This window comes from Bison bison, unplaced genomic scaffold, assembly GCF_000754665.1.
Source record: "Bison bison bison isolate TAMUID 2011002044 unplaced genomic scaffold, Bison_UMD1.0 scf7180017864286, whole genome shotgun sequence".
NCBI classification, from domain to species: Eukaryota; Metazoa; Chordata; class Mammalia; order Artiodactyla; family Bovidae; genus Bison; species Bison bison.
This window is the reverse complement of record NW_011494858.1, coordinates 5,107,468-5,132,258: the sequence shown is the minus strand read 5'-3', so window position 1 is coordinate 5,132,258 and position 24,791 is coordinate 5,107,468. Positions and strand designations below refer to the sequence as shown.

Below are 24,791 nucleotides of genomic sequence, written 5' to 3'. Positions count from 1 at the left end.
ATCTGCCTTTCCCTGTTGTCCGGCTCTCTAGGATGTCGCCTGCACCCCTTCTGCCTAATGAATATTTGCAGCTTCCTGCTGATCCAGCACTTCCCCGTGATTTGGGCTAAGCCTAGGCAGAGCTTCTTCTCAAGTACGTGTCTCTCCTCCCACGTTCACCAGTACGGGTCTTCTCTGTGAAGTCTGGGGTCAGTTATAAGGAGTCTCAAGTTTCTTTTAGTTTCTTTAACTCCTTAAATTGCTTATCGGCATAAGTCATTATGGCATCTCTCGTAAGGAGCCAACAAATGTGAGTTTCTGATTGAAAAATGGAGATGGAGATTTATTTTACTGTATCAAATACATTTAGCCATTATTGAATTTCCATATAATGCTCTATTACAAATACTTGCCATAGAAACTTTGTACCATCTTTTGAGGAAACTCCATTGCTAACAGTAGAAGGCAATCTCTTTCAAGATACAGGCAATGTCTTGTCTTTGAATTTTCACTGCCAGCAGAGTTCGAGTTTCCTCAAACATGACTGTGGAATAAATGATTAAACAGCTTTATATTCTCTTTTCTCAGTGCTCAGTCACATTCTACTCTTTGCGACTCTATCGACTGTAGCCCACCAGGCTCCTCTCTCTATGGGATTTCCCAGGCAAGAATACTGGAGTGGGTTGACATTTCCTTCTCCAGGGGATCTTCCCAATCCAGGGATCAAACCCACATCTCCTGCATTGGAAGGCGGATTCTTTATCACTGTCCCACCTGGGAAGCCCCTTGTGTTCTCTACCTACCCCATAAAAGGTTTGCAGTTGTTTTTTCTTTTTTTAAATTTTAGTTTTTGGAAGCAGCACATTCCATTGCTTGAGGAATAAATCCAAGCTCTTCAGGCCCAGCACATAATATTCTTCCTGATTTGCCTCATTCAGCCTCCAGGTCTTTGATCTGCCTTGCTGAGCTTTGACATCTGGACTCAGCCATAACTTTCCCACCACTGGTGGAGACACTGAATCTGATGCTTAATGAGAAACAGTTATGATGCATGGACTTCAAACTTCCTCATTGTATAAAGTTTGTTAATTTGAAGTCTCTTGGAGAAAATATGTGATGCACGTGTTATGGGGAATTTTATAAAAATAGAATATTTCTCTCAATATGGGTTTGCTCTGATGTTTACATGAACTTGAAAAATGTGGAAAATTTAATGGCACTGCCACCTAAAGCAAGTCAAAACCCAACAAGTAACAGAAGTCAAACCTTTAATTAAACCCATGATTGAGGGATACAAAAATGGCTTATTCTATTATCAATATATATCCACATTTTTGCATATTTTTGACTTTTGTGCTGAAGAAAAACTTTATATTTGCTAACAGAAAATTACATGTTCTAAAATCAAGAACAGTTACACATTTATTTAACATGGTTCCCAGCCCATTAAAACATAAAAATATTTCTGCTACGTTATCAGGCTTCCTTCAGTTTGAATGACATGGTGACCTCCTTAATCTACATTTTCATAATTTAATTTTATGACAAATTTAATGTCTTACCCATTCCCCTATTAACTCCAAACTAGATAGATTATGGAATTATAATTTTTCATGCTAAAACATGGACATTAAGAAAATACATAAATAGATCAATTTAATGATTATTTGTTTAACTCATTATCTTAAGATATTATAATATTCTCCCCTTGATGAAATACATAGAAATAGTAAATAAAAGTAAATATATTCTTAAATTTTTATTGAATAATATATAATCTATAAATTTTACTTTAAATTTACTATGTCTAAATACTCTGCTTGATCACTTATTTTGATATTGGATATAGGAGAGAATCTGAAAATCTATTTCTGTAATTTTCTTGATAAAATTAAAGTGTTAGTTACTCAGTTGTGTCCTGAGTGTGTCCTCACTCTTTGCAACCCCATGGACTGTAGCCCACCAGGCTCCTCTGTCTATGGAATTCTCCAGGCAAGAATACTAGAGTGGGTAGTCATTCCCTTCTCCACGGGAATATTCCTGACTCAGGGATTGAACACCAGTCTCCTGCATGAACTGCAGGCAGATTCTTTACCTTCTGAGACACCAGGGAAGTCCCAGGGTATTTTCGTATATAATTTCAAAAAAGCTTCTATAACCATTCATTCTACTACTATAGAGAAACTCTCTAAATGGAAAAATTTAAATACCAAGTCTTAGTGTGGATTATATTGTAGATGAGGCAAGTAGGACTTAGAATTAGAAAACAGCTTAGCTAGGTTTTCAAAAGTGTTTGAAGTAAACTCCTAGATTATATGAATAGATGTTCAGACGTATAACCAAATAAAGGTTTATTTCAGATGACCTATAAATTGTATATTATTGATACTGCTGATGTATTTCTTTGCAGATATTCAAGATCTACCAAGGTGGAAGTCTACAGGTGACTATACCATAATATTATACATTGGTTTAGTGGAAATTTCTGATTCAAATCACATATTAGTGGGGGAATTTTACCCAGCTGTCTTCTGGAAAAGTAATTCAGAGACATTGCTGTGGAAAATATTTTTAGTGTAAAGTGACTGGATTTGTCTTGCTTTGACTTTCATTGCCATGAAATAGTTGAGGAAATGACTGTAGATGTAAATCTTGAATCATATTTTAATGACTTAATGAAATAAATTTAAAGGTAAAGGAAGATTTTCAAAAAGTCTACTAGCCAGTCCTTTATTTGTGGACTCTATGAATATCTTTCATCTCTTTTATCCCTCCCTTTAGCACAGCAGATGCTCTAAAATGAAGTAGTGAAGATTACAACAAATCCTTTAGGAATTTACAAATTAGCTAAATTAGGGCCCTGGAAAGAAACTATAAGATATGTAATCTGGCTATGTACTGGAAGGGCAATGAAAACAGCAAGAGACAAAATTGGTTAAACGCAGAAATCTATATGGCATTAAAGATAAAGGGAAAGTGCTTCAAATTTAAATTAATTCTGAATAATAAAGACAAATGCTAAAAAAATATGGCACAGATTCTTACAGACACATTACAAAGATGGAACAGGAGTTATTATCAACAAAGAACCATAAGTATGGAAATAAATCTTCAAATCAATTAGGGAAGAGAATTAGAAAATAAACTGCTATATTGAAAGATGGAGAAGGAACAATAGTATGTGCTCCATCAATATTTGTTTAATTATAGTGAATTATTGAATGGGGAGGCTTATACAGTGAGCAGCAAACAGGCTGGAGTTAATGACTTGTTCACCACTGCCTTTTAGGAGAAAGTGTGTGAGCGTGTGCTCAGTCACTCAGTCATGTCTGGCTCTTTGCGATCCCATGGACTGTAGCCCACCAGGCTCCTCTGTCCGTGGGATTCTCCAGACAAGAATGCTAGCGTGGGTTGCCATCTCCTCCTCCAGGGTTCTTGTCAACCCAGGGATCGAATCTGCATCTCTTGAATTTGCAGGCAGAGTTTTTACCACTGAGCCCCCTGGGAAGTCCATTTGGAGAAAGCATTTAGTTGTAAACTGTTGATCAGGGTGAAATACCCATGATGAAAGGAGAGACACTGGAAGAGAACAGTTAGCCATGTAGACAATTAACAGGAAAGCAAAGCAGCCTTCTATAAGAATCACCAGATTAGGAAAATCAGCCAAAATCACCCACTGGTATGAAAATTTGGATAATAGAAGTCTTTGTAATATTTTAAGGTCTTTTAAAATTTCAAATAACAATAACTTGGAAAAGACAAAATCTTAGTATTTTTAAAGCGGTAAAAGGCTTGAACCTGATTACTAGGTTACCGGGGAAGATACCAGGAGAAGCAATCCATCAGATTTTAATCACCTGGAAAAGTATGGGTTCTCTGCAACACCAACATGGTTTTCTGAATAGCAAATCATGCCAGACCCATTTAATCTTGCTCTGTGATAGCATTAACAGGCCGCAGAGACAAGGAAAAATGATAGTGACAATCCATCTTATTTTCAGGAGGTCTTGGAATCTGCTCTTTGTCATATTTTCATTGACAAACTTGGGAAAATATGACTTTAACTACATTATTTTTAGGTGGGTGGATGCACAACATGCTTGAGTGTTCAATTAAAGGATAATTGAAATTTCAATTTCAAGTTGCATGAATATTTTGATATAGCTCCCAGGAACTGGTCCTGGGGACCATCTTGTCAACTGCTATTAGATGACCTACGTTAAGTAATTTAGAGTGCTCTCACCAATCTCTGGATAATTATACATTCACTTACTCAGTATATATAGGAGATAAAAATTGAAAGGATGGAATAACATAAATACACAAAGCCAATACCTCAAATAAATCGGTCTTTTTAGAATATTAACAATGTGGTGCTACTGTAAAAATTACCAGCACTCTGAGGAAAATCTTGGAAGTTTAAAAGGAGTAAGACATCCAAGGCTTTAAAAAAAAAAACCAAACACTTTTGCCCTTTCTTTGCTTTAGTTAACCACCATCAAGATACTGGTTTTCAGTTTTAGTCAATGGTAACCAGACTTTTTAATGAGTTCAAAGCGCAATAACAATATAGACAAAATTTGATAATTTTTGTGTTTTTCAAATTTTCTTCTTTATTACTTTTGTAAATTGAGGAGTCAAGTTACATTAAAAAAAAAACATGGTTACAAGCAAGTGAACACAAATAATATAGAGAAAATATGAGGATATCTCATTTGAAAGTGTTTTGGGCAAAAAAAGAAATTGAAGATGGGCCCATATAGTGCCCATAAGGCAATCCCATCATGTGAAATGCTGGAATGGAGGAAGCACAAGCTGGAATCAAGATTGCCGGGAGATATATCAATAATCTCAGATGTGCAGATGACACCACCCTATGGCAGAAAGCAAAAAGAACCAAAGAGGCTCTTGATGAAAGTGAAAGAGAATAGTGAAAAATCTGGCTTAAAACTCAACATTCAGAAAACTAAGATCATGGCATCTGGTCCCATCATTTCATGGCAAATAGATGGGAAAACAATGGAAACAATGAGAGACTTTATTTTCTTGGGCTCCAAAATCACTGCAGATGGTGACTGCAGCCATGAAATTAAAAGATGCTTGCTCCTTGGAGGAAAAGCAATGACAAACTTGAAGCGTATTAAAAAGCAGAGACACTACTTTGCCAAGAAAGGTCTGTCTATTCAAAGCTATGGTTCTTCCAGTAGTCATATATGGATGTGAGAGTTGGACTATAAAGAAAGCTGAGCACCGAAGAATTGATGCTTTTGAACTGTGGTGTTGGAGAAGACTCTTGAGAGTCCCTTGGACTGCAAAGAGATCCAACCAGTCAATCTTAAAGGAAATCAGTCCTGAATATTGATTGGAAGGACTGATGCTAAAGCTGAAGCTCCAATACTTTGGCCACCTGATGTGAAGAATTGACTCCTTAGAAAAGACCCTGATGCTTGGAAAGATTGAAGGCAGGAGGAGAATGGGACAACAGAGGTTGAAATGGTTGGATGGCATCACCGACTCAACCGACATGGAGTTTGAGCAAGCTCTGGGAGCTAGTGATAGACAGGGAGGCCTGACATTCCTCAGTCTATGGGGTTGGAAAGAGTCGGACACAACTGGATGACTGAACCAAACTGACTGAAGGCAATCACAAAATGAGGAGACTTATTTCGCCCATGGTCAATGAATATTTAAGAGAATATACTGTTCAATAACCCATATACTAGACTATCACATACATTTTCACGCATCACCTTCACAGTAACGTCCATACAGTGAAAAAGGAAAGAGAATTGGAGGAAATAGACTGGCTGGTCGATTCTGCCCAGTTTTTATCAGAGACAGAATTCATACTCAAAGCTGTAATGACTTCTGGTGTCTCTAACTGAAAGTAGATTAAAATGTTTCCTTATTTCTTAAGTATATGTTTGGCATCACTACAGAAGAATAAAATCATTTAAAATGTGTAAGCATATATTTTAAGGGATGCAATATGGTTTTTTCCTATTCTTTCTTTCAACATTGGTTTAAACTGTCCTATAGGATACACCTTGAGTGCATGCGTGCCAAGTCGCTTCAGTTGTGTCTGACTCTGTATGATTCTATAGACTTTAGCTTTGCAAGCTCCTCTATCCATGGGATTCTCCAGAAGAGAATGCTGGAGTGGGTTGCTGTGCCCTCCTCCAGGGGATCATCCTGACCCAGGGATCAAACCCACATCTCTTGGCCAGTGGTTCTTTACCACTAGTACCACCTGGGAAGCCTAGGATACGACTTAACTTTGTATAAAGATAGAATAATCTTTATCAAAGGTATAATTACTTCAGAATATGCTGATTAAAAACCCTCATGACAATAAGTGAATCCACATTCTCTAATGAAAATTTTACTTATTTTAAATAAGCAAAGAAAATGAACTCTAGTGACAAGAATTTACAGTGGGAGCGAGGGATATTTGGGATTTTAGCTGGTCTGAATCTTTGCAGATTATTTTCTTCTGACTGTCCTATATTTTTCAAAGTCCCATGATATTTTCTATGGAATGCACACTTCCTGTTTTAAAGTGTTAGTCGCTCATCGTGTCCGACCCTTTGTGACACCATGGACTGTAGCCTGCCCGTCTCCTCTGTTCATGGGAATTCCCAGGCAAGAACTGGAGTGGGTTGCCATTCTTGTTTCAAGGCCCTTATTAATTTTTTCTCTTCTTTTATGACATAAAATTGTTTTACATTTTATCTCATGAAATAATAAATGCTCATCATAAAAACAAAACAAAGGAATGGGGAAAAGTGTGAAACTTTTCCACATCCTCGTTACTGCTAACTTTTGGAAGATAGTTTTTGAGATAAATCACTAGACATAAGTATAATAAAATCCAATACATGTGAGAATACAAAGTAGGAATCATACTGAATCATAGCTTGGTTTTTCAATCAAATATGTACCATGGCTATTTATTCCTTTTAAAGTCTGTATAACATCTCCACCCTATACCAGTTCTATTGCCATACAAGGAAAATGATGACAATTTTCCTTTTAGAAACTGCACTATAATCAACATCATTATACATATCTTTGCAGACTTTCACAGATTATTTTCCTATAAATTCCCAGAAGTTGAAAGGCCATCTCCGTGGGTATGCATGAACATTTTGTTAGATATCCCATTGGGAAAGATCATCCAGGACCTGAAAAAATATTTGCCCAGGCAATTTTCCAGATGCTGGAGTTATGGCTGTGAATAAGATAATCAGCTTCTTGCCCTTACTGAGCTTTCATTCATTTGGCAGAAAGAGACCATGAACAAATGAATATAAAATATTAGTGTTTTAAGTGTTACGAAGAAAATAAAACAGGGTGACACAAAAGTGGACAGGCGAAGGACAACTTCAGGGGCTCTGTGAGAGCTGCATGTGGAAGGGATATTTAATGAGATAGCTAAACTTTAAGAAGGAAACATGTATAGGAAATCTGGGGAGAAATGTACAGCTGGAGAGATCTGAAATTTCAAGGACCTTACACTGAGAATGAGTCCAGTGATCCAGGATCAAAAAATAGCCTGTCGCTAGAGCAGAGTGGGGTGACAGACAGATGTGAGGGAGGGACAGAGTGTACTATGCAGTCTGGGAGGCCAGAGCAAGAAGGAATCAACCCTGAATATTCATTGGAAGGACGGATGCTGAAGCTGAAGCTCCAATATTTTTGCCACCTGATGAGAAGAGCCGACTCATTGGAAAAGACCCTGATGCTGGGAAAGATTGAAGGAAGGAAGAGAAGGGGACAACAGAGGATGAGATGGTTGGATGGCATCACTGACCCAATGAACATGAGTTTGAACAAACTCTGGGACACACTGAAGGACAGGAAGCCTGGCGTGCTGCAGTCCATGGGTCGCAAAGAGTCAGAGATGACTGAGCGACTGAACAACAACTGAATGAGTAGGATGGTAAGTCACTAGATGATTTTAAGTTTTAATTTAATTGTGACACACAGGCATTAAAGCATATGTACCATAAATATATAGCTCAATAAATTATTCACAAATTGAATACATCCCTCAAATCAGGAAAGAAAATGTCAACAGCATCCCCCAGAGTCCCTTGCTGTCTTCTTCCCATCCCTACTTTCCATCAGGATTGCTACTCTCCTGACTTCCAACAGTATAGCTCAGCTTGGCCTGTTTATACAGACAAAGTACAACAACACAAGACAAAAACAGCCATTCAGTGTGTGCTCTCTTCGTCTTCTTTTACTTAAAATTATGCTTGTGCAATTGATCCACATTTAGGAATCTACCTAAAGTGAGGATGTTGATTAAAAAGTGAATGCTGGATCCTACTGCTGAGCACAGAGTACCCCAGCATGTGGAGGCTGAGCAAAGTAAGAATTCCTAATGTAAGATGAACAGAGTATCCAGTAAGGTGGGAGGAGACCATGGTGCCATGTCCATGGCCAAAAATGCTCCAGGAAAAATGAACAGTGACTTAATATTGGTGAGCTATTGAGCAAGATGAGGCAAGATATATGCTTAGATTTGACATCATGGACGTCATTGAAGTGATACTTCAAAGGAGAAAAGAATGCATAAGGACTGTAAATGCAGATAATTCCAAAGTGAAAGTCACTCAGTCATGTCTGACTCTTCATGACCCCATGGTCTAAACAGTCCATGGAATTCTCCAGGCCAGAATACTGGAGTGGGTAGTGTTTCCCTTCTCCGGGGGATCTTCCCAACCCAGGAATCGAACCGGGGTCTCCTGCAAGTTTTAATAAAAAATAAACGGCTCTACAGAATGTGGAATCAAAAGACGGTTTCTGAGATGGTGGGTACTAGCCCATGCTTGTCAGAGAAGGCAATGGCACCCGACTCCAGTACTCTTGCCTGGAAAATCCCATGGACAGAAGAGCTTGAAAGGCTGCAGTCCATGGGGTCGCTAGGAGTCGGACATGACTGAGCGACTTCACTTTCACTTTTCACTTTCATGCACTGGAGAAGGAAATGGCAGCCCACTCCAGTGTTCTTGCCTGGAGAATCCCAGGGACAGGGGAGCCTGGTGGGCTGCCGTCTCTGGGGTCGCACAGAGTCGGACACGACTGAAGTGACTTAGCAGCAGCAGCTCATGCTTGTATGATGATGGGAATAATCCAGTCAGCAGGAAAAACTCTGAGGACACAGAAGCATAGGAAATTTTAAGAATGAGGCTGTGAGAAGGTGAAAGTGGATGGGATTCAGAGCAAGGTGAAAGGCCTTAATTGTGTTAGAAGCTGAAGTACTACCGTTTTACTAGGAAGAATGACTGCAGATATGGAGTAGATACAGGTAGGCTGGTGAATTTGGTTACGGAGAGACAAACAACCTCATCTTTTATGAATGTCTCTTTTCACATGCTCTCCCCTACCATCACTGTGCATACTCAATCTTAACAATGCTTTAAAAACAAGAATTGAAAACACGTACCTCATTTTAATTTGTATATACACAATTTTCAGAGAGGTGGAAACATTTTTCCTATGTTTACTGACCATCTGGATTTTTAAAACTTGCTGTATTTGTTGCTTGTTTGCTCATTCAAAAATACCTGTTTCCATCACATAAACAATAATTTGCCCAGATTCAGATTCCCGAGTGCCCTAATTTTTCCTATAAATTTATGTAGATATTTTTCTGTCTTCCATTATAAAAAACTGAGGATAAGTCTGAAGTCAGTGTGACATTGTTTTCCTTTGTAGGCACCGTGTTTCTTTTAAATGGATCCATTCTGGAATTATTTCTGTATCCTTGGCATTGAAAGCTGGGTGAGGCATCACTAGAGATAATAAGCCCAAGAGCAGCTGTTGGTTTTTAATTGGGGGCAGCCCAGACCTTTCTCTCATGCAGGCGTGACGAGCTGCCACTGTCATGGTGCACAGTCACAAGAGCGATTTCAGATGGACTGTCCAAGGTGCTCAGTCCTCGCACCCCCACATAAGAAACATTCCATCCAGGTTAGCAAGCATTGCTCTTGAGAAGCTAGATCTGCAGTCTGAAAGAGGATTCCCTGTGATAGTCCTAACGTCAGCCCACATGCTTCCAAGCTTCCAACAGGGCAGGATATGTGGGGGCTTAGGGAGGAAGGTTACCACAATTTCTCCCTTTCCTGTTGTCACATTCCAATACTCTTTAAGGGACAGAAGTGTCTATTTTCCAGCACTTAGTATCTTTCTTATTTTTTCCCCAAAACTCTGTTGTGTTTGGGAGAAATTCTATTTTACTAGGGGCTTCCCAGGTGGCTCTACTTGTAAAGAACCTGCCTGCCAATGCAGGTTAGGCATAAGAGATGCGTGTTCAATCCCTGGGTCTGGAAGATCCCCTGGAGGAGGAAATGGAAACCCACTCCAGTATTCGTGCCTGGAGAATCTCACGGATAGAGGAGCCTGGAGGGCTACAGTTCATGGGGTCACAAAGAGTCAGACATGTCTGAAGTGATTTAGCACACATGCATGCTATTTGTATTTATCATTCCAGCATTCATTATTATAATATTCTTTATGATATTATTTTCTGGCACTTTGGGGTGTGTGTGTGTGTCTAACTCTAGTCATGCTACTATGCTCGGCACTCTATCATCAAATTTCCACTGAAGGCTTACTTCCCTTTGTATTCTTTGCAAATACTAGCTGCTGCTTGGAGCTGATCTCTTTCTCTTTTTAACATGTATACCCTGTGTCTTCATCTTAATTCCTAACGTAATTCCTATGGAATTAGGATCATCCATTTTGGCAAGCACATGTTCTCCAGTCTGAGGCAATGGGAGAGGAATTTTAAAGATCCTTTAGTGGCAAAGGAACATTTCTGCTTGGATCTCTGACCATTGTTCAGAGACATAAATCAATTGGCGCTTCCTGTGTAAAAACATAATATTTCTCCATCAAAAAGTATTTCATTCTTAGGCATTGCTTAATCATACTCACACGCAGTACAAGAGGTGTTACAAAGTATTTATAACTGAAATACCTCTCCATTTGAAGATCATACATGGTATGTGAATAATAGGTTGAATGGAGTAGAGAAAAAAATATAAGAGAAACTGTGGAGTAGCAGAAAATCTGTGGGTTTGAGTCCACGGCCTAGGTTTGGATTCCAGGACTCCTTTGTACTTACAAGTAGTATGGCCTTAAGTTCACAACAAAGCACGTTATGGGTTTTATTGTATCCCTTCCCCAATCACACGTTAAAGTGCTAGCCCCCAGAACTTTAGCATATGACTGTGATTGGAAATAAGCTCTTTACAGAGATAAGTGAGTTAAAATGGGGTCAAAACGGTGGTCCCTAATTCAATGTTACTGGTGTTAGTACCAGAAGAAGAAATTTGGACAGACACATATAGAGGGAAGACAACGGGGAGAAGACATCTACAAGCCAGGAAGAGAGCCCTGGAGTGGCTCCTGCCTTCACAGCTCTCAGGAAACCACGGACACCGGGGTCTTGGACATCTAGCCTCCAGAAATATATTGAAAAATATTTCGGTTTATGATACCCAGTCTGTGGTACTTTGCTTTCTGAGGAAAAAAACGTGACTATTTCCAGTTGTTTCACAGAGTTTGTACAAGTTAGTAATAAGAAGAGCATGCTACTGCTAAGGCTATCTGTAACTAATTATGATAGGGTAGGTGCAGCATTCTGGAGAAGGAAATGACAACCCACGCCAGGACTCTTGCCTGGAAAATTCCATGGATGGAGGAGCCTGGTAGGCTACAGTCAACGGGGTCACAAAGAGTCAGACCCGACTGAGCGACTTCACCATCTATTTAGGTGCAGCGCTCAGTGCTTCACACATGTAAAAGCACAGCTTCGTGACTGCCACATGGAGATGCGTAGCAGACAGTAGCCATATTCATTTTCTCTTATCTAATGCAATAAAGCGATACTAAAGGGAAAATACACTGCGATGAAGAAGGAAAGAGGCAAAGATAAAGGAAGAAGGAAAAGAGATCTCATAATAAGAAGGAACTAACACACTGTAGGGGAAAGAAAGGAAATGTGTGGAAAGGTTCTCTACGCCAGAGAGCAACAGGCTCTGAAGTAGCAAGGGACCAACCAGTAAGTATTAACAGTTCTCAGGGCTAACACCGGAGAAGGCAGCTTTCTTCTAAAGCACTTTTAGGTGTATTTAGCTAGAACCGTCACAATGTACCTAAGCTTTCATTTCCATGGGATCTTTTCGTTTACATAGTACCTGTGTTGGAATATAAATAGTGAGAATGGAGAAAGGTTACCATGAAGTCATACGTAGTATTGTATTGACTGTTTTTTTATTTCCTTTTTAGCTTTTTGAGTTACTGACACATTATTGCAGCAAAACATATGTAGGGTCAATTCATGCTGAATAGTTATTAGAAACCATGATAACAAAAGTCATTACACTGCAGTTCAGTTTTGACAGTAAAATTTCTGCAACATTATCACAAATCCTCATGCATTAGTGCAATGATCCTTACTATAGTTTCATATTAGAATCAAAAGATTGCTGTAGCATGCTTGATACAAAAAGTCAAGCAAGCCAAATTCTTTTCTGCTTTTACAGATAACATTTTTGCTCTTTTTCTATGTACGTCATGCAGATGGTAGCTTTGTTTTATATACTTTTCTCAATAACCTATGAGTACATTGCATATATTTCTTTAAAATGAGGATTTTTCCTAGAAAAACAACACAATTCTGATTACCAGCACCATAGGAAATAATTTGAAAATGATTTTATATCTGAAACAACTTCAAAAATTCTGAAGCTATATTATTCACTGTGGTGTTATCGTTCCCTTCCTCAGATAATGTGTTAGCTGTGGGTATAGTTTTTTTTTTTTTTAATCAGTGTTTTACTGTGATTAGATAATACAAAATTTAAAAAGGGACATGTATATTATTCAGGATGACTTTTATAGAAAAGCTGTGAGAACTACCCAGCTGACAAAGGGAAATATTTTTTAACGTCTACTTGTTTATTTTTTAATAGTTACTTATTTTTTTAATTTAAAATTATTTTTAAATTTGAGGTATAATTGACATGTAATATCATACACATTTCAGGTATACAAAATAATGACTCGATATCTGTGTACACTGCAAAATGATCAACACAGTAAATCTAGTCACTATCTAGCACCACGGTTTTAGTATTTTCTGTCCTGCAACTGCCAAGTATCTATATTACTATTGACTATAGTCAACATGTTGTACATTACATCCCATGATTAATTCGTAACTGGATTTTTGTACTTCTTGATGCCTTTCACCTGCTTTGCCAACTTGCCAACTCCCCTCCCCTCTAGCAACAAACATTCTGTTCTCTGTATCTATGATTTTAGTTTTGTGTGTTTTGTATTTTAGACTTCTGATATAAGTTTACATGGTATTTATCTTTCTCTGTCTGACTTATTTCACTTAGAGTAATTCCCTCAAGGCCCATAATCTTGTTACAGATGTCAAGATTTCATTCTTTTACATAGCTGAGTAAGATTTAATTGTGTGTCAATACCATATCTTCTTTATATATTCATTCATCTGTTGATGGAAATCCACTTGGTTTGTTTCCATATGTTGGCTATTTTAATAGTGCTGCCATGAAGAAACGGGTGCATGCATCTTTTCAAATGAGTATTTCCATTTTCTTTGGATAAATACCCCTAAGTGGAATTGTTGTATCATATGGTAGTTTTATTTTTAATTTTCTGAGGCTACTCCATACTGCTTTTCCCTGCTGCAGTGAATGCAGCAATTTACGTTCCTAACAATAATGCCCAAAGGTTCCTTTTTCCCCACATCCTCATTAACACTGGTTACTTTTGATATAAGCCAATCTAACAGGTGTGAAGTGGTATCTCCCTGTGGTTTTGATGTGCATTTTCCCGATGATTAGTGATGTTAAGAATCATTTCATGTGCCTCTTGGCTATCTATATGTCTTCTTTGGAAAAAGGTCCATTCAGATCTTCTACCAATTTTAAAATCAAATTGTTACTGTGTTTTATGAATTCTTTATATATTTTGGATATTAATCCCTTACTGGAAATATGTATGCAGGTCAAGAAGCAACAGTTAGAAATGTACATGGAAAAACAGACTGGTTCCAAATCAGGAAAGGAGTACATCAAGGCTGTATATTGTCTTATTTAACTTATATGCAGAGTACATCATGAGAAATGCTGGGCTGGATGAAGCACAAGCTGGAATCAAGATTGCTGGGAGAAATATCAATAACCTCAGATATGCAGATGACACCACCCTTATGGCAGAAAGCTAAGAAGAACTAAAGAGCCTCTTGATGAAAGTGAAAGAGGAGAGTGAAAAAGTTGACCTAAAACTCAACATTTGGAAAACTAAGATCATGGCACCTGATCCTACCACTTCATGGCAAAAAATGGGGAAAAAATGGAAACAGTAAGAGACTTTTATTTTGGGGGGCTCCTAAATCACTGCAGATGGTGACTGCAACTATGAAATTAAAAGACACTTGCTCCTTGGAAGAAAAGCTATGACCAACCTAGACAGCATATTAAAAAACAGAGACATTACTTTGCCAACAAAGGTCTGTCTATTCAAAGCTATGGTTTTTCCAGTAGTCATATATAGATGTGAGAGTTGGACTATAAAGAAGGCTGAGTGCCAAAGAATTAATGCTTTTGTACTGTGGTGTTGGAGAAGACTCTTGAGAGTCCCTTGGACTGCAAGGATATCCAACCAGTCCATCCTAAAGAAAATCAGTCCTGAATATTGATTGGAAGGACTGATGCTGAAGCTGAAACTCCAATACTTTGACCACCTGATGCAAAGAACTGACTCACTGGAAAAGGCCCTGATGCCAGGAAAGATTGAAGGCAGGAGGAGAAGGGGATGACAGAGGATGAGACGGTTGGATGGCATCACCGATTCAATGGACATGAGTTTGCATGAGCTCCAGGAGTTGGTGATGGACAGGGAAGCCTGGTGTGCTGCAGTCCATGGGGTCACAAAGAGTCAGATATGACTTAGCAACTGAACTGAACTGAATTGAACTGGATATATGATTTGAAAATATTTTCTCTCATTCAGTAGCTTGTCTTTTCATTTTGTTGATGGTTTCCTTTGTTGTGGAGAAGAGTTTTAGTTTGATGTAGCCCCATTGCTTGTTTTTGCTTTTGTTGTCTGTGTTTTTGGATCCAGATCCAAACTTTCGCACCAAGATCAATGTCATATAGCTTACTACTTATGTTCTACTGCAGGAGTATTATGGCTTCAAGCCATACATTCAGGCCTAAGTCACTCTGAGTTAACCTTTGTGTATAACATAATGTAAGATGGTGCTCTAGTTTCACTCTTTGGCATGTGGCTTTCCAGTTTTCCCAATACCATTTATTTAAAAGGCTACCCTTTCCTCATTGTATATTCTTAGCTCCTTGAACATGTATGGAGTGAGTTAATTTCTGGGATCTCTATTTTGTTTCATTGACCAATGTGTCTGTTTTATGCAAATGCCATGCTGCTGCTGCTACTGCTGCTAAGTTGCTTCAGTCATGTCTGACTCTGTGTGACCCCATAGATGGCAGCCCACCAGGCTCCCCCATTCCTGGGATTCTCCAGGCAAGAACACTGGAGTGGGTTGCCATTTCCTTCTCCAATGTATGAAAGTGAAAAATGCAAGTGAAGTCGCTCAATCGTGTCCGACTCTTCGTGACCCCTTGGACTGCAGCCTACCAGGCTCCTCCATCCATGGGATTTTCCAGGTAAAAGTACTGGAGTGGGTTGCCATTGCCTTCTCCATACCGTTTTGATTAGTACAGGTTTGTAATAGAGTTTGAAGTCAGAGAACATGATGCATGCAAATTTGTTTTTCTTACTCAAGATTACTTTGGCTATATAGTGTCTTTTGTGTTTCCATACAAACTAGGATTGCTTGTTCTATTTCTGTGAAAAATGTCATTAGAATTTTGATAGGGATTGCCTTGAATCTGTATACTGCTTTGGGTAATATAAACATTTAAACAATATTAACTCTTCCAATCCATGAGCACACTATCCACTGATATAAATGTGGTGCTAAAGACCTCTTTGTCATTTTATTAATTGTTTTCTGGCTGTTTTGTAGTTACCCTCTGTTCCACTTTTCTTCTGCTCCTTTCTTTCCTGGTGATTGATGACTTTCTATAATATTTTGTTTGGATTCTTTTCTCATTATCTTTTGGGTATCTACCACGGTAGATAAGCTCGATACCCAAAATATGAGTTCACATATAACATTTTATGTATATAGCACAGCTGATAAGTTAAAATTGAATTCGTGCCAAAACACTACATTTTTACTCTACCCCATTTTAGATTTTTGATGACATATTTTATCTTTTTTATTTTATATATCCCTTAACTAATTGCTGTAGTTTTAGTTAATTTCACTACTTTTATCTTTAAACATTTATGCTAGCTTTGCATGTGTGCTTGGTTACTAGTCTGACTCTTTGTGACTCCATGGACCGTAGCCCGCCAAGCTCCTATATCCATGGGATCTCCCAGGCAAGAATACTGGAGTGAGTTGCCATTTCCTATTCCAGGGGGATCTTCCCAACTCAAGGATAAAACCTGAATCGCCTACCTCTCCTGTATTGGCAGGTGGATTCTTTATCATTGCACCACCTGGAAAGCCCTTATACTGGCTTTATTAATGATTAATTCATTACCTTTACTATATATTTAGTTTTAACAGTGAGATTTTTACTTTTATATGTTTTCTTGTTATTAATTAGTACCATTTATTTTTAGCTTAAGCAAGTGTCTTCTAACATTTTTGGTAAGGCTGATTTACTGGTGATGAAATCACTCAGCTTTTGTTGGGTAGTGTATTCTTGGGTGGGAATCATTTTCCTTTCAGTCCTTTGGAAATATTGTTTCACTCTCTTTTGACCTACAAAGTTTCTATTGAAAAAATCTGCTGTTGGAATTAGGTTCTCTTTGCGGATAACAATGGTTATTTTCTTTCATTGCTTTTAAAATTCTCTAATATTTGTGTGTCTCTTTGGGTTCGTCTTACTTTGACCTCTCTGGGCTGCTTGAACCTGGATAACTGCTTCCTTCCACAGGTTAGAAAAGTCTTCATATGTATTTTCTGCTCCTTTCTCTCTTTTCTCTTCTGGAAACTTTGTGGTGGTGAATAATTTGATGTTATCCCATAGGTCCCTTAAACTATCTTCACTTTGTTAAAACTCTCTTCATTTTGCTGCTCTGTCTGGGTGAGATTCGTTCTCTTTCAGTTCCTGACCCTTTCTGCTGCTTCTTCTGGTCTGCTGTGCACCCCTCTAGTGTACTGTTTCATTGATTGTATCTACAGCTCCGTGACTTGTCTTCAGTACTTTCTTATGTTTTCTTTTTGTTGAAGTTCTCACTGTGTTCATCCATTCTGCTCCTGCATCATTATGACCATTATTTTGAATTCTTTATCAAGAATTCGGTTCTCTTCTAAGGGTTTACTTTGTCCTTTGATTTGGAAGATATTATTTTACTTCTTCACTGTGCCTGACTCTCCATATTTCTTCCCTGTGTATTAAGCAAAACCTTATATATATATATTACCTCTCCTAGTCTTGAAGCAATAATCATGTGTAATTGAAATTTATTGTTCAACTTGCCATAGGTTCCTGGTTGTTTCTCAAACCTTTGTGATTTTCTAAGCCTCCTGATTTATTCTTGATAGGCCCCCACTGTTGATGGTGTGCCAAGACCTGACAGTGTTCCAAGTGGAGGAATTTTATATATATATATACACACACCTAGAGTGTCTTTGATATATCAGGGACCACATCACACTCAACACAGTAAGTCCCCTACATACAAAGCTTCAAGCTGCTAATTTTCAAAGATGTGAATGTGCTTTCATATGTTCAATCACATAAGTTAGGTCACGTGCCTGGCAGACCCTGCCACGTGTGTGCATCCTCTACAAGTGGTGGTGCTTTTATGTACTTTAGTGTACAGTGCTGTATAGAGTACAGTAGCACAATATCTTCACTTCAAACCTTGGATGTCCAGAAGCAAGCATAAAAGCAATGGTGATGTAGATGGTACAGTACCACCCAGATACGACTGGATCATTTTTCAAGAGGGTATACACAATTTAATCCAGCAAGGAACCAGAACCTGTGCCATCAACATCAAACATGAGTGAAACTGCAGCTTGCCCTCCGTTTCCTACTGCTGATAATCCTTCAGTTCTACCGTCTCTCACCTCCTCTCTCTCTTCCAGTCAGTAACTCTTCTTGCCTGTTTGCTCACTGCCAGTCCCTGTATGCCAGCCCTTGTACTCTAAAGTCAAAGTCAAAGTGAAGTTGCTCAGTCGTGTCCGGCTCTTTGCGACCCCATGGACTGTAGCCTACCAGGCTCCTCTGTCCATGAGATTTTCCAGGCAAGAATACTGGAATGGGTTGCCATTTCCTTCTCCAGAGGATCTTCCCAACCCAGAGATCAAACCCAGGTATCCCGCAATGCAAGCATATTCTACTATAAACTTAAAAAATGTTTTGTTATTTTTTGTGTTTGTTTTTATATATTATTTGTGTGGAAAGTATTATAAATGTATTACAGTACAGTACCAGTCAACTGTGTTAGCTGGGTACCTAGGCTAATATAATTAGACTTATAAACAAATTGGACTTACAAACACACTCTCAGGATGGAATTCATTCATATAGAGGGGACCTATTGTATATCACTTTTAAGGTGTTGCTATCATTTAAATGCAGTTTACTGTCAAGTAATTCTAGACAGTAAAGATGACCAGAATATCATCTTCTCAAAACTGCATAAAAGATACATAAGTCTACAATTCACTCAAAAATGGCACTAGACTGAAGAATTGGTTTGATTTAAGCCAAGCTGACTTTTCTAAAGTATTATTCACAAATATATACTTAGTTTTTGGTGTTTCTCTCATGGAGTCTGGACAGCAGAAGGGAGATTCATTAGGATAAAACAAAACTGATCAACAGTTTTCAGTCTCAGGAATCACAGAGATTCATTCATCAGAGGTCTCCTGAGAGGTCTTCAGAGAAAGGGATAGTAGGAATTTAATGCAAGCTCATCAGTCTATGAAGTGTGGTAACGCCTTTAGAATGTGTGTGTGTGTGTGTGTGTGTGTGCACATGCACAGGCTTTTCTACCTGTGTTCCAAGAGAAGGAGGAGGAGATTACATAGCTGTCATAGGCAAAAGCTATCTAAAAATTATGCTTTTCCTGGTGAAGAAATGCATTTCTATCCACATTGAAACTAGCACATACAAATCACCACCTGAAGCCTATTTTTAATACATGCAAGATAACAAGCAATATGAAATACTTATAAAAATGAGAGCTAAAACAGCTTTCACATTTTCTTTAGGAAAATCTTTTTTTTTTCATTGCTGGCACTGACTTTCACTCCTCACCAAATCAATGTAAAGTGAATTTTAGAGGAAACCCACATTTGAAAACTAAAAGAGGGAAGCAAAAACATGCTAATGAGATACCTGAATGACACAATATTTTTGAGATTTTATGATGGAAACCATCCATTGGGGTTGAGGCGATTCAGATTAAATAGCAAAAGTTCACGATCTATCCATTGGTTAAGTGAAGAGAGGATGTTGTTGGGCTTTGAATCTATGGTCGTTTCTAGGAAAGAATCTCTTGGATTCTGAGATCACAGCAGTCAGCCTGGAAGCTGAAATGAGGTAGCATAATCCTGTGCCCTTGATTATATATTTGTCAGTACAAGAGATGATTAATCATTTATTCTGAATAATTAAATGAATGATGAAATGTTTGCATTCCATGAGACCCAGAAGTGTCCCTTAGAACACAGAGTAGTCTTCTGATTCATGTGCCTATGTGATTCCTTCACAAGCTCAGGTCACATTAAGATGATGCTCCAAACTGAGCACATCCATAGCAGTTACTCATTATTTCTCAGCTATTGGTCCACTAAAACCTTGGGAAAATATCACAGCAGATGTTCATCCATAGTCTCTTGGAGATGATACTTGAACCTAAGTTAAGGCAACCGTGTCCTGGACCAAATTTTCTTTAATTAACTTTATATATGTTAAACCCCTGAGTCACTCTTTCCCTAAGATTCCTCATTATCGAAACAATCTTCTAAAGAGATGTGTATATTTCTAAAGGCACTCCTAGTTTTACAGTTCAAGAGTCATGAAACATATCTATAATCCTAATGAAAATTAAATAGCTTCTAATTAAGTAGGTAGTCCTTTCCCCACCAGAAAATCATCACTGAAAAAGTAGCTTCAATGAGATGAAATTACAAAAATAATTAGTGAATCAAATAATGTTTCAGTTGGATACTAGAGACATAATCCATAAGTTATATGGTTTTTACATGCTTTTAACCCAACATATTGGGTTTTGTTTAGCAATGCTATAGTAGAGCTATGAAATGGTTGGAAGTAGGAAAATTCTGAGTTTGATTCCCATCTCAGTCAGTCTTCCTCTACTCGAGTGACCATGCAACACATTCAAAACTCAGTTCCATACTTACATAGGAGATGATGAAAATCATAATAACAGAAAACTTTCCAGGATGACTGGGGGGTATTTCAGAGAGAATGTTTGAAAATTGTATGGCACATATTCCTGGTTCACATAAGTGCTTGTTAAGAATTGACTGATTCTATAATAATTTGTATTCCCTTAGTATTAAAGCACTGAGAACCAGAGAAGTCCAAAAGTTTAAGCTTTATAAGTCATTTATAAAAGAATTGAAGTATATTATACATCAGTTTTGGAAGAGATCTTATTTTCAGCCAACAAAACCATCAATGTTTGCATGCTTGCTTAGCTTACTTTTCTTTGTAGGCCTGAAGAACTCAAGATAGCACTTGAAACAAACCCACAGTGATTTGATCAACATATCCATGGCTTTTGTTTAGAAAAAGAAAATATGAAAAATATATTTGAAAGCTTTCAACACAGAAATACAAGCTGTTTTTCAATGATTTCCCCTCCGTTCCTCCTTAGTGTTATTTTAAATTTTGAGATCTGAGAAGTTTTAGAATAGATTCTATTCTATAATTACCTATGAATGGGGCTAATAAGAATTTTTCATAATTGTTTTTGTTTGTTTCTGATTTTTAAAGCATAAAATATCCATCACTGCAAATTTTAAACATACAGGAAAGTATCAAGAAACATGCAAAACAAGCAGACATAATTCTATCACCAAAAGTAAAACTATAATATTACGAAATTTGAGTCAACTGCATATAAAATGTTGTTAAGGATGGGGTCACATTTCATATTTTTTAATATTTAATTTTTTTACTGTTCCATTAAGCTTTCGTTGCTACTCTTGTTCTAAAAGTACTGAGAAGTTGAACAGTGTATAATCATCTGTGTATAAAAAATATTCCCTAAGAAGTATGATAATTAAAATATAATTATTTACTCTGCCAAAAGGAATGTATGTTCAGAAGCAATGAAATTATTCTAAAGCAGGAGAAAGACACAAAGAATTCCATTTTATCTAACAGGAAATTCAACAAGGGAATCACAGGTTGAGCAGTGCTTTTGTGTACCCAAAACTAAACTGGTCAAGGGAAATGCTTCAATATCAAGAAAATGGACCAAAATATTAAAGGGTTTTCTCAGTTTTGATGGCCAAATTCCATCCTGTAAGCAGTGCATTAGACGCTAATGACATACGATTTCTCACTGACAGATTTAACAGCATCAATAAGGCCTCTCTGTCCATTGCAGCAAATTGATCCTACATGACACCGACAAGGGCAGCCTGCACTTAATGACCTCCATCGCTGAAGGATGGAAATGAAAAATGATTGGAAGTACAAATAAATCTCTGAAAGTTTCCCTGAAACAGGTGTGCTAAAAGTGATTCGTTTGAGGGATCATCAGAAACATAAACCCAGTCTCCTAGCATGCCCCACTGTCTGTCATCCAAGAGTCTCACTCCTTGGATCCTGAATTGATGTGCTTTAATTCCAAAAATGACATCAAGACAAGTTGGTTCTTACTATGTAAATACTATGTAAGGGATCTCTCTTAAATGCATGTTCTTCGCTATTCATGCAGTTATCTAATTTATTTGTCATTTGCTACAAAAGGATTCTACACAAACTGGTAAAAACATACACAGGATTTATTTTTGTTTTCCTTCTGGCTAGAAAAGGAAATACAGTACTAACCTCGATATCTTTTTTATACTCATCAATCATCAGCAACAAAACATGTTTAAATAACAATGTCTAACGCATGAAGCGGCTGGACAAACGCTCCATGGATAGACAGATATTCTTTCTATGAATCCGGCACAATGATTTGAGGAAGATTTTAGCATATAATTGTGTTCTCAATTCTTTCCCAAACACATTTGTTTCTTGATCTACCTTCATCTTAATAATACTTCAATACAAATTATTAACAGAAGAAGACACACCCTCTCTCCCAATATATTTGGAAGCTTTAACTCAAATGAGAGTAGATGGATAGGAAATAAAGCGTGTTTATAAACAGCATAGCAGATGAATGTAATGTTAATAGTCACTCACAGTTGTGTGTGTGTGTGTGTGTGTGTGTTGGTCTCTCAGTCATGTCTGACTCTTTGTGACCCCATATGGACTGTAGCCCACCAGGCATCTCTGTCCATGGGAATTCTCCAGGCAAGAATACTGGAGTGGGTTGCCATTTCCTTCTCCAGAGGGTCTTCCTGACCCAGGGATCAAACCTATGTCTCTTGCATCTCCTGCATTAGCAGGCGGATTCTTTACCACTGCGCCACCAGAGGAGCCCCCCTACTGGTTTTTATAGGTAGGTAAATTGTTAGAAATTAATCATGCCTCTAGTTTCTGAAATATAAATTCTGGGAATACACAAAGACTCAAAGGAAAATAACTTCTTCTGAAGAGAAACTGGAGAAGAATATAGAGGAAGCAGCTGTATCTTGCCACTTTAATAAAGAACAGAGCTTTCTCTTTACCTTTGGATTTGTGGCATATTGCGTGTTTTACTTTTTTGTTTTTACTATTATGGAAGGTTTTACAAAATGCATTAGAATTTCTGATGATTTCCAATAACCTGAGATGTCAACTATTTCTTCAAGTTCCTAATTAAGCCTCATATTTAATAAGAAAATAGAAATCAAAATACGGAGCTCATAAATCATGAGGGAGAATTAGAGGTATATCATGAAAAGTTATCTACAGAGAGAATTGAAATTTGAAGTGTATGATAATATACTTAAATTTATGAACTATAAATATTTGGTACTTCAGGCCGTAATATTTAAAAGTAAATTAGTATGAAATAGTAGAATATAAGTATGCTTTTTCATTTCTCAAATAGCCTTTCAAACTTCAACTTCAAAATATTGATAAAATATACAAGAAAACTTTAAAAAAGAAAATGTGCCATTTGGTGGCATATAAAGAACCACCCTAAGACTGGCGACCTCATGACTGACTGTCTACTGTTACTTTTTGTGGTACATATGTCAAGTAAATCATTATAATAGAAAAATGAGTAAAACCTACCTGTTTCTTATCTCTAATTGAACCATCAAATGATAGTTGTCTTTCAAACCGGCTGAAATAATTGTCCTTTACTGTTAAGAATATATTCTGTAATCTCTGATACTCTTGAGCTAAACGTAGATTTTCTTCCAGTGAGTCATCTTGTATTTTCTAGAAGATAAATATGCACATGTACTTAATTAAATCATTTAAAATTATGTTTGTATTTTTACATCATTTGAATTATCTGAAAGTACTACTTATATATAAAAGTCAGTTTTCATTCCAATCCCAAAGAAAGGGCAATGTCAAAGAATGCTCAAACTACCGCACAATTGCACTCATCTCGCATGCTAGCAAAGTAATGCTCAAAATTCCTCAAGCCAAGCTTCAACAGTACATGAACCATGAACTTCCAGATGTTCAAGCTGGATTTAGTAAAGGCAGAGGAACCAGAGATCAAATTGCCAACATCCATTGGATCACTGAAAAAGCGAGAGAGTTCCAGGAAAACATCTACTTCTGCTTTATTGACTGCGCCACAGCATTTGATTGTGTGGATCACAACAAACTGTGGAAAATTCTTCAGGAGATGGGAATACCAGACCACCTTACTTGCCTCCTGAGAAACCTATATGCAGGTCAGGAAGCAACAGTTAGAACTGGACATGGAACAACAGACTGGTTCCAAATAGGAAAAGGAGTACGTCAAGGCTGTATATTGTCACCCTGCTTATTTAACTTCTATGCGGAGTACATCATGGGAAATGCTGGGCTAGAAGAAGCACAAGCTGGAATCAAGATTGCCGGGAGAAATATCAATAACCTCAGATATGCAGATGACACCACCCTTATGGCAGAAAGTGAAGAGGGACTAAAAAGCCTCTTGATGAAAGTGAAAGAGGAGAGTGAAAATGTTGGCTTAAAGCTCAACATTCAGAAAACTAAGATCATGGCATCTGGTCCCATCACTTCATGGGAAATAGATGGGGAAACAGTGGAAACAGTGTCAGACTTTATTTTTTTGGGCTCCAAAATCACTGCAGGTGGAAATTGCAGCTATGAAATTAAAAGACATTACTCCTTGGAAGGAAAGTTATAACCAACCTAGATAGCATATACAAAAGCAGAGACATTACTTTGACAACAAAGGTTCGTCTAGTCAAGGCTATGGTTTTTCCAGTGGTCATGTATGGATGTGAGAGTTGGACTGTGAAGAAAGCTGAGCACTGAAGAATTGGTGCTTTTGAACTGTGGTGTTGGAGAAGACTCTTGAGAGTCCCTTGGACTGCAAGATGT

At 37.7% G+C, this 24,791-nt stretch overlaps 1 protein-coding gene across 1 annotated transcript in view; it reads right to left on the bottom strand.

Moving 5' to 3' along the window:
* The window catches only part of CCDC178 (coiled-coil domain containing 178), a gene marked incomplete at its 3' end in the record, with an annotated part of 338,625 nt that overhangs the window by 63,233 nt on the left and 250,601 nt on the right, over positions 1–24,791 (bottom strand). Inside the window, exon 18 of the mRNA XM_010849787.1 lies at positions 23,514–23,663. Within this exon, the coding sequence (XP_010848089.1) occupies positions 23,514–23,663 (150 nt within the window). The remainder of the gene's footprint in view (positions 1–23,513; positions 23,664–24,791) is intronic.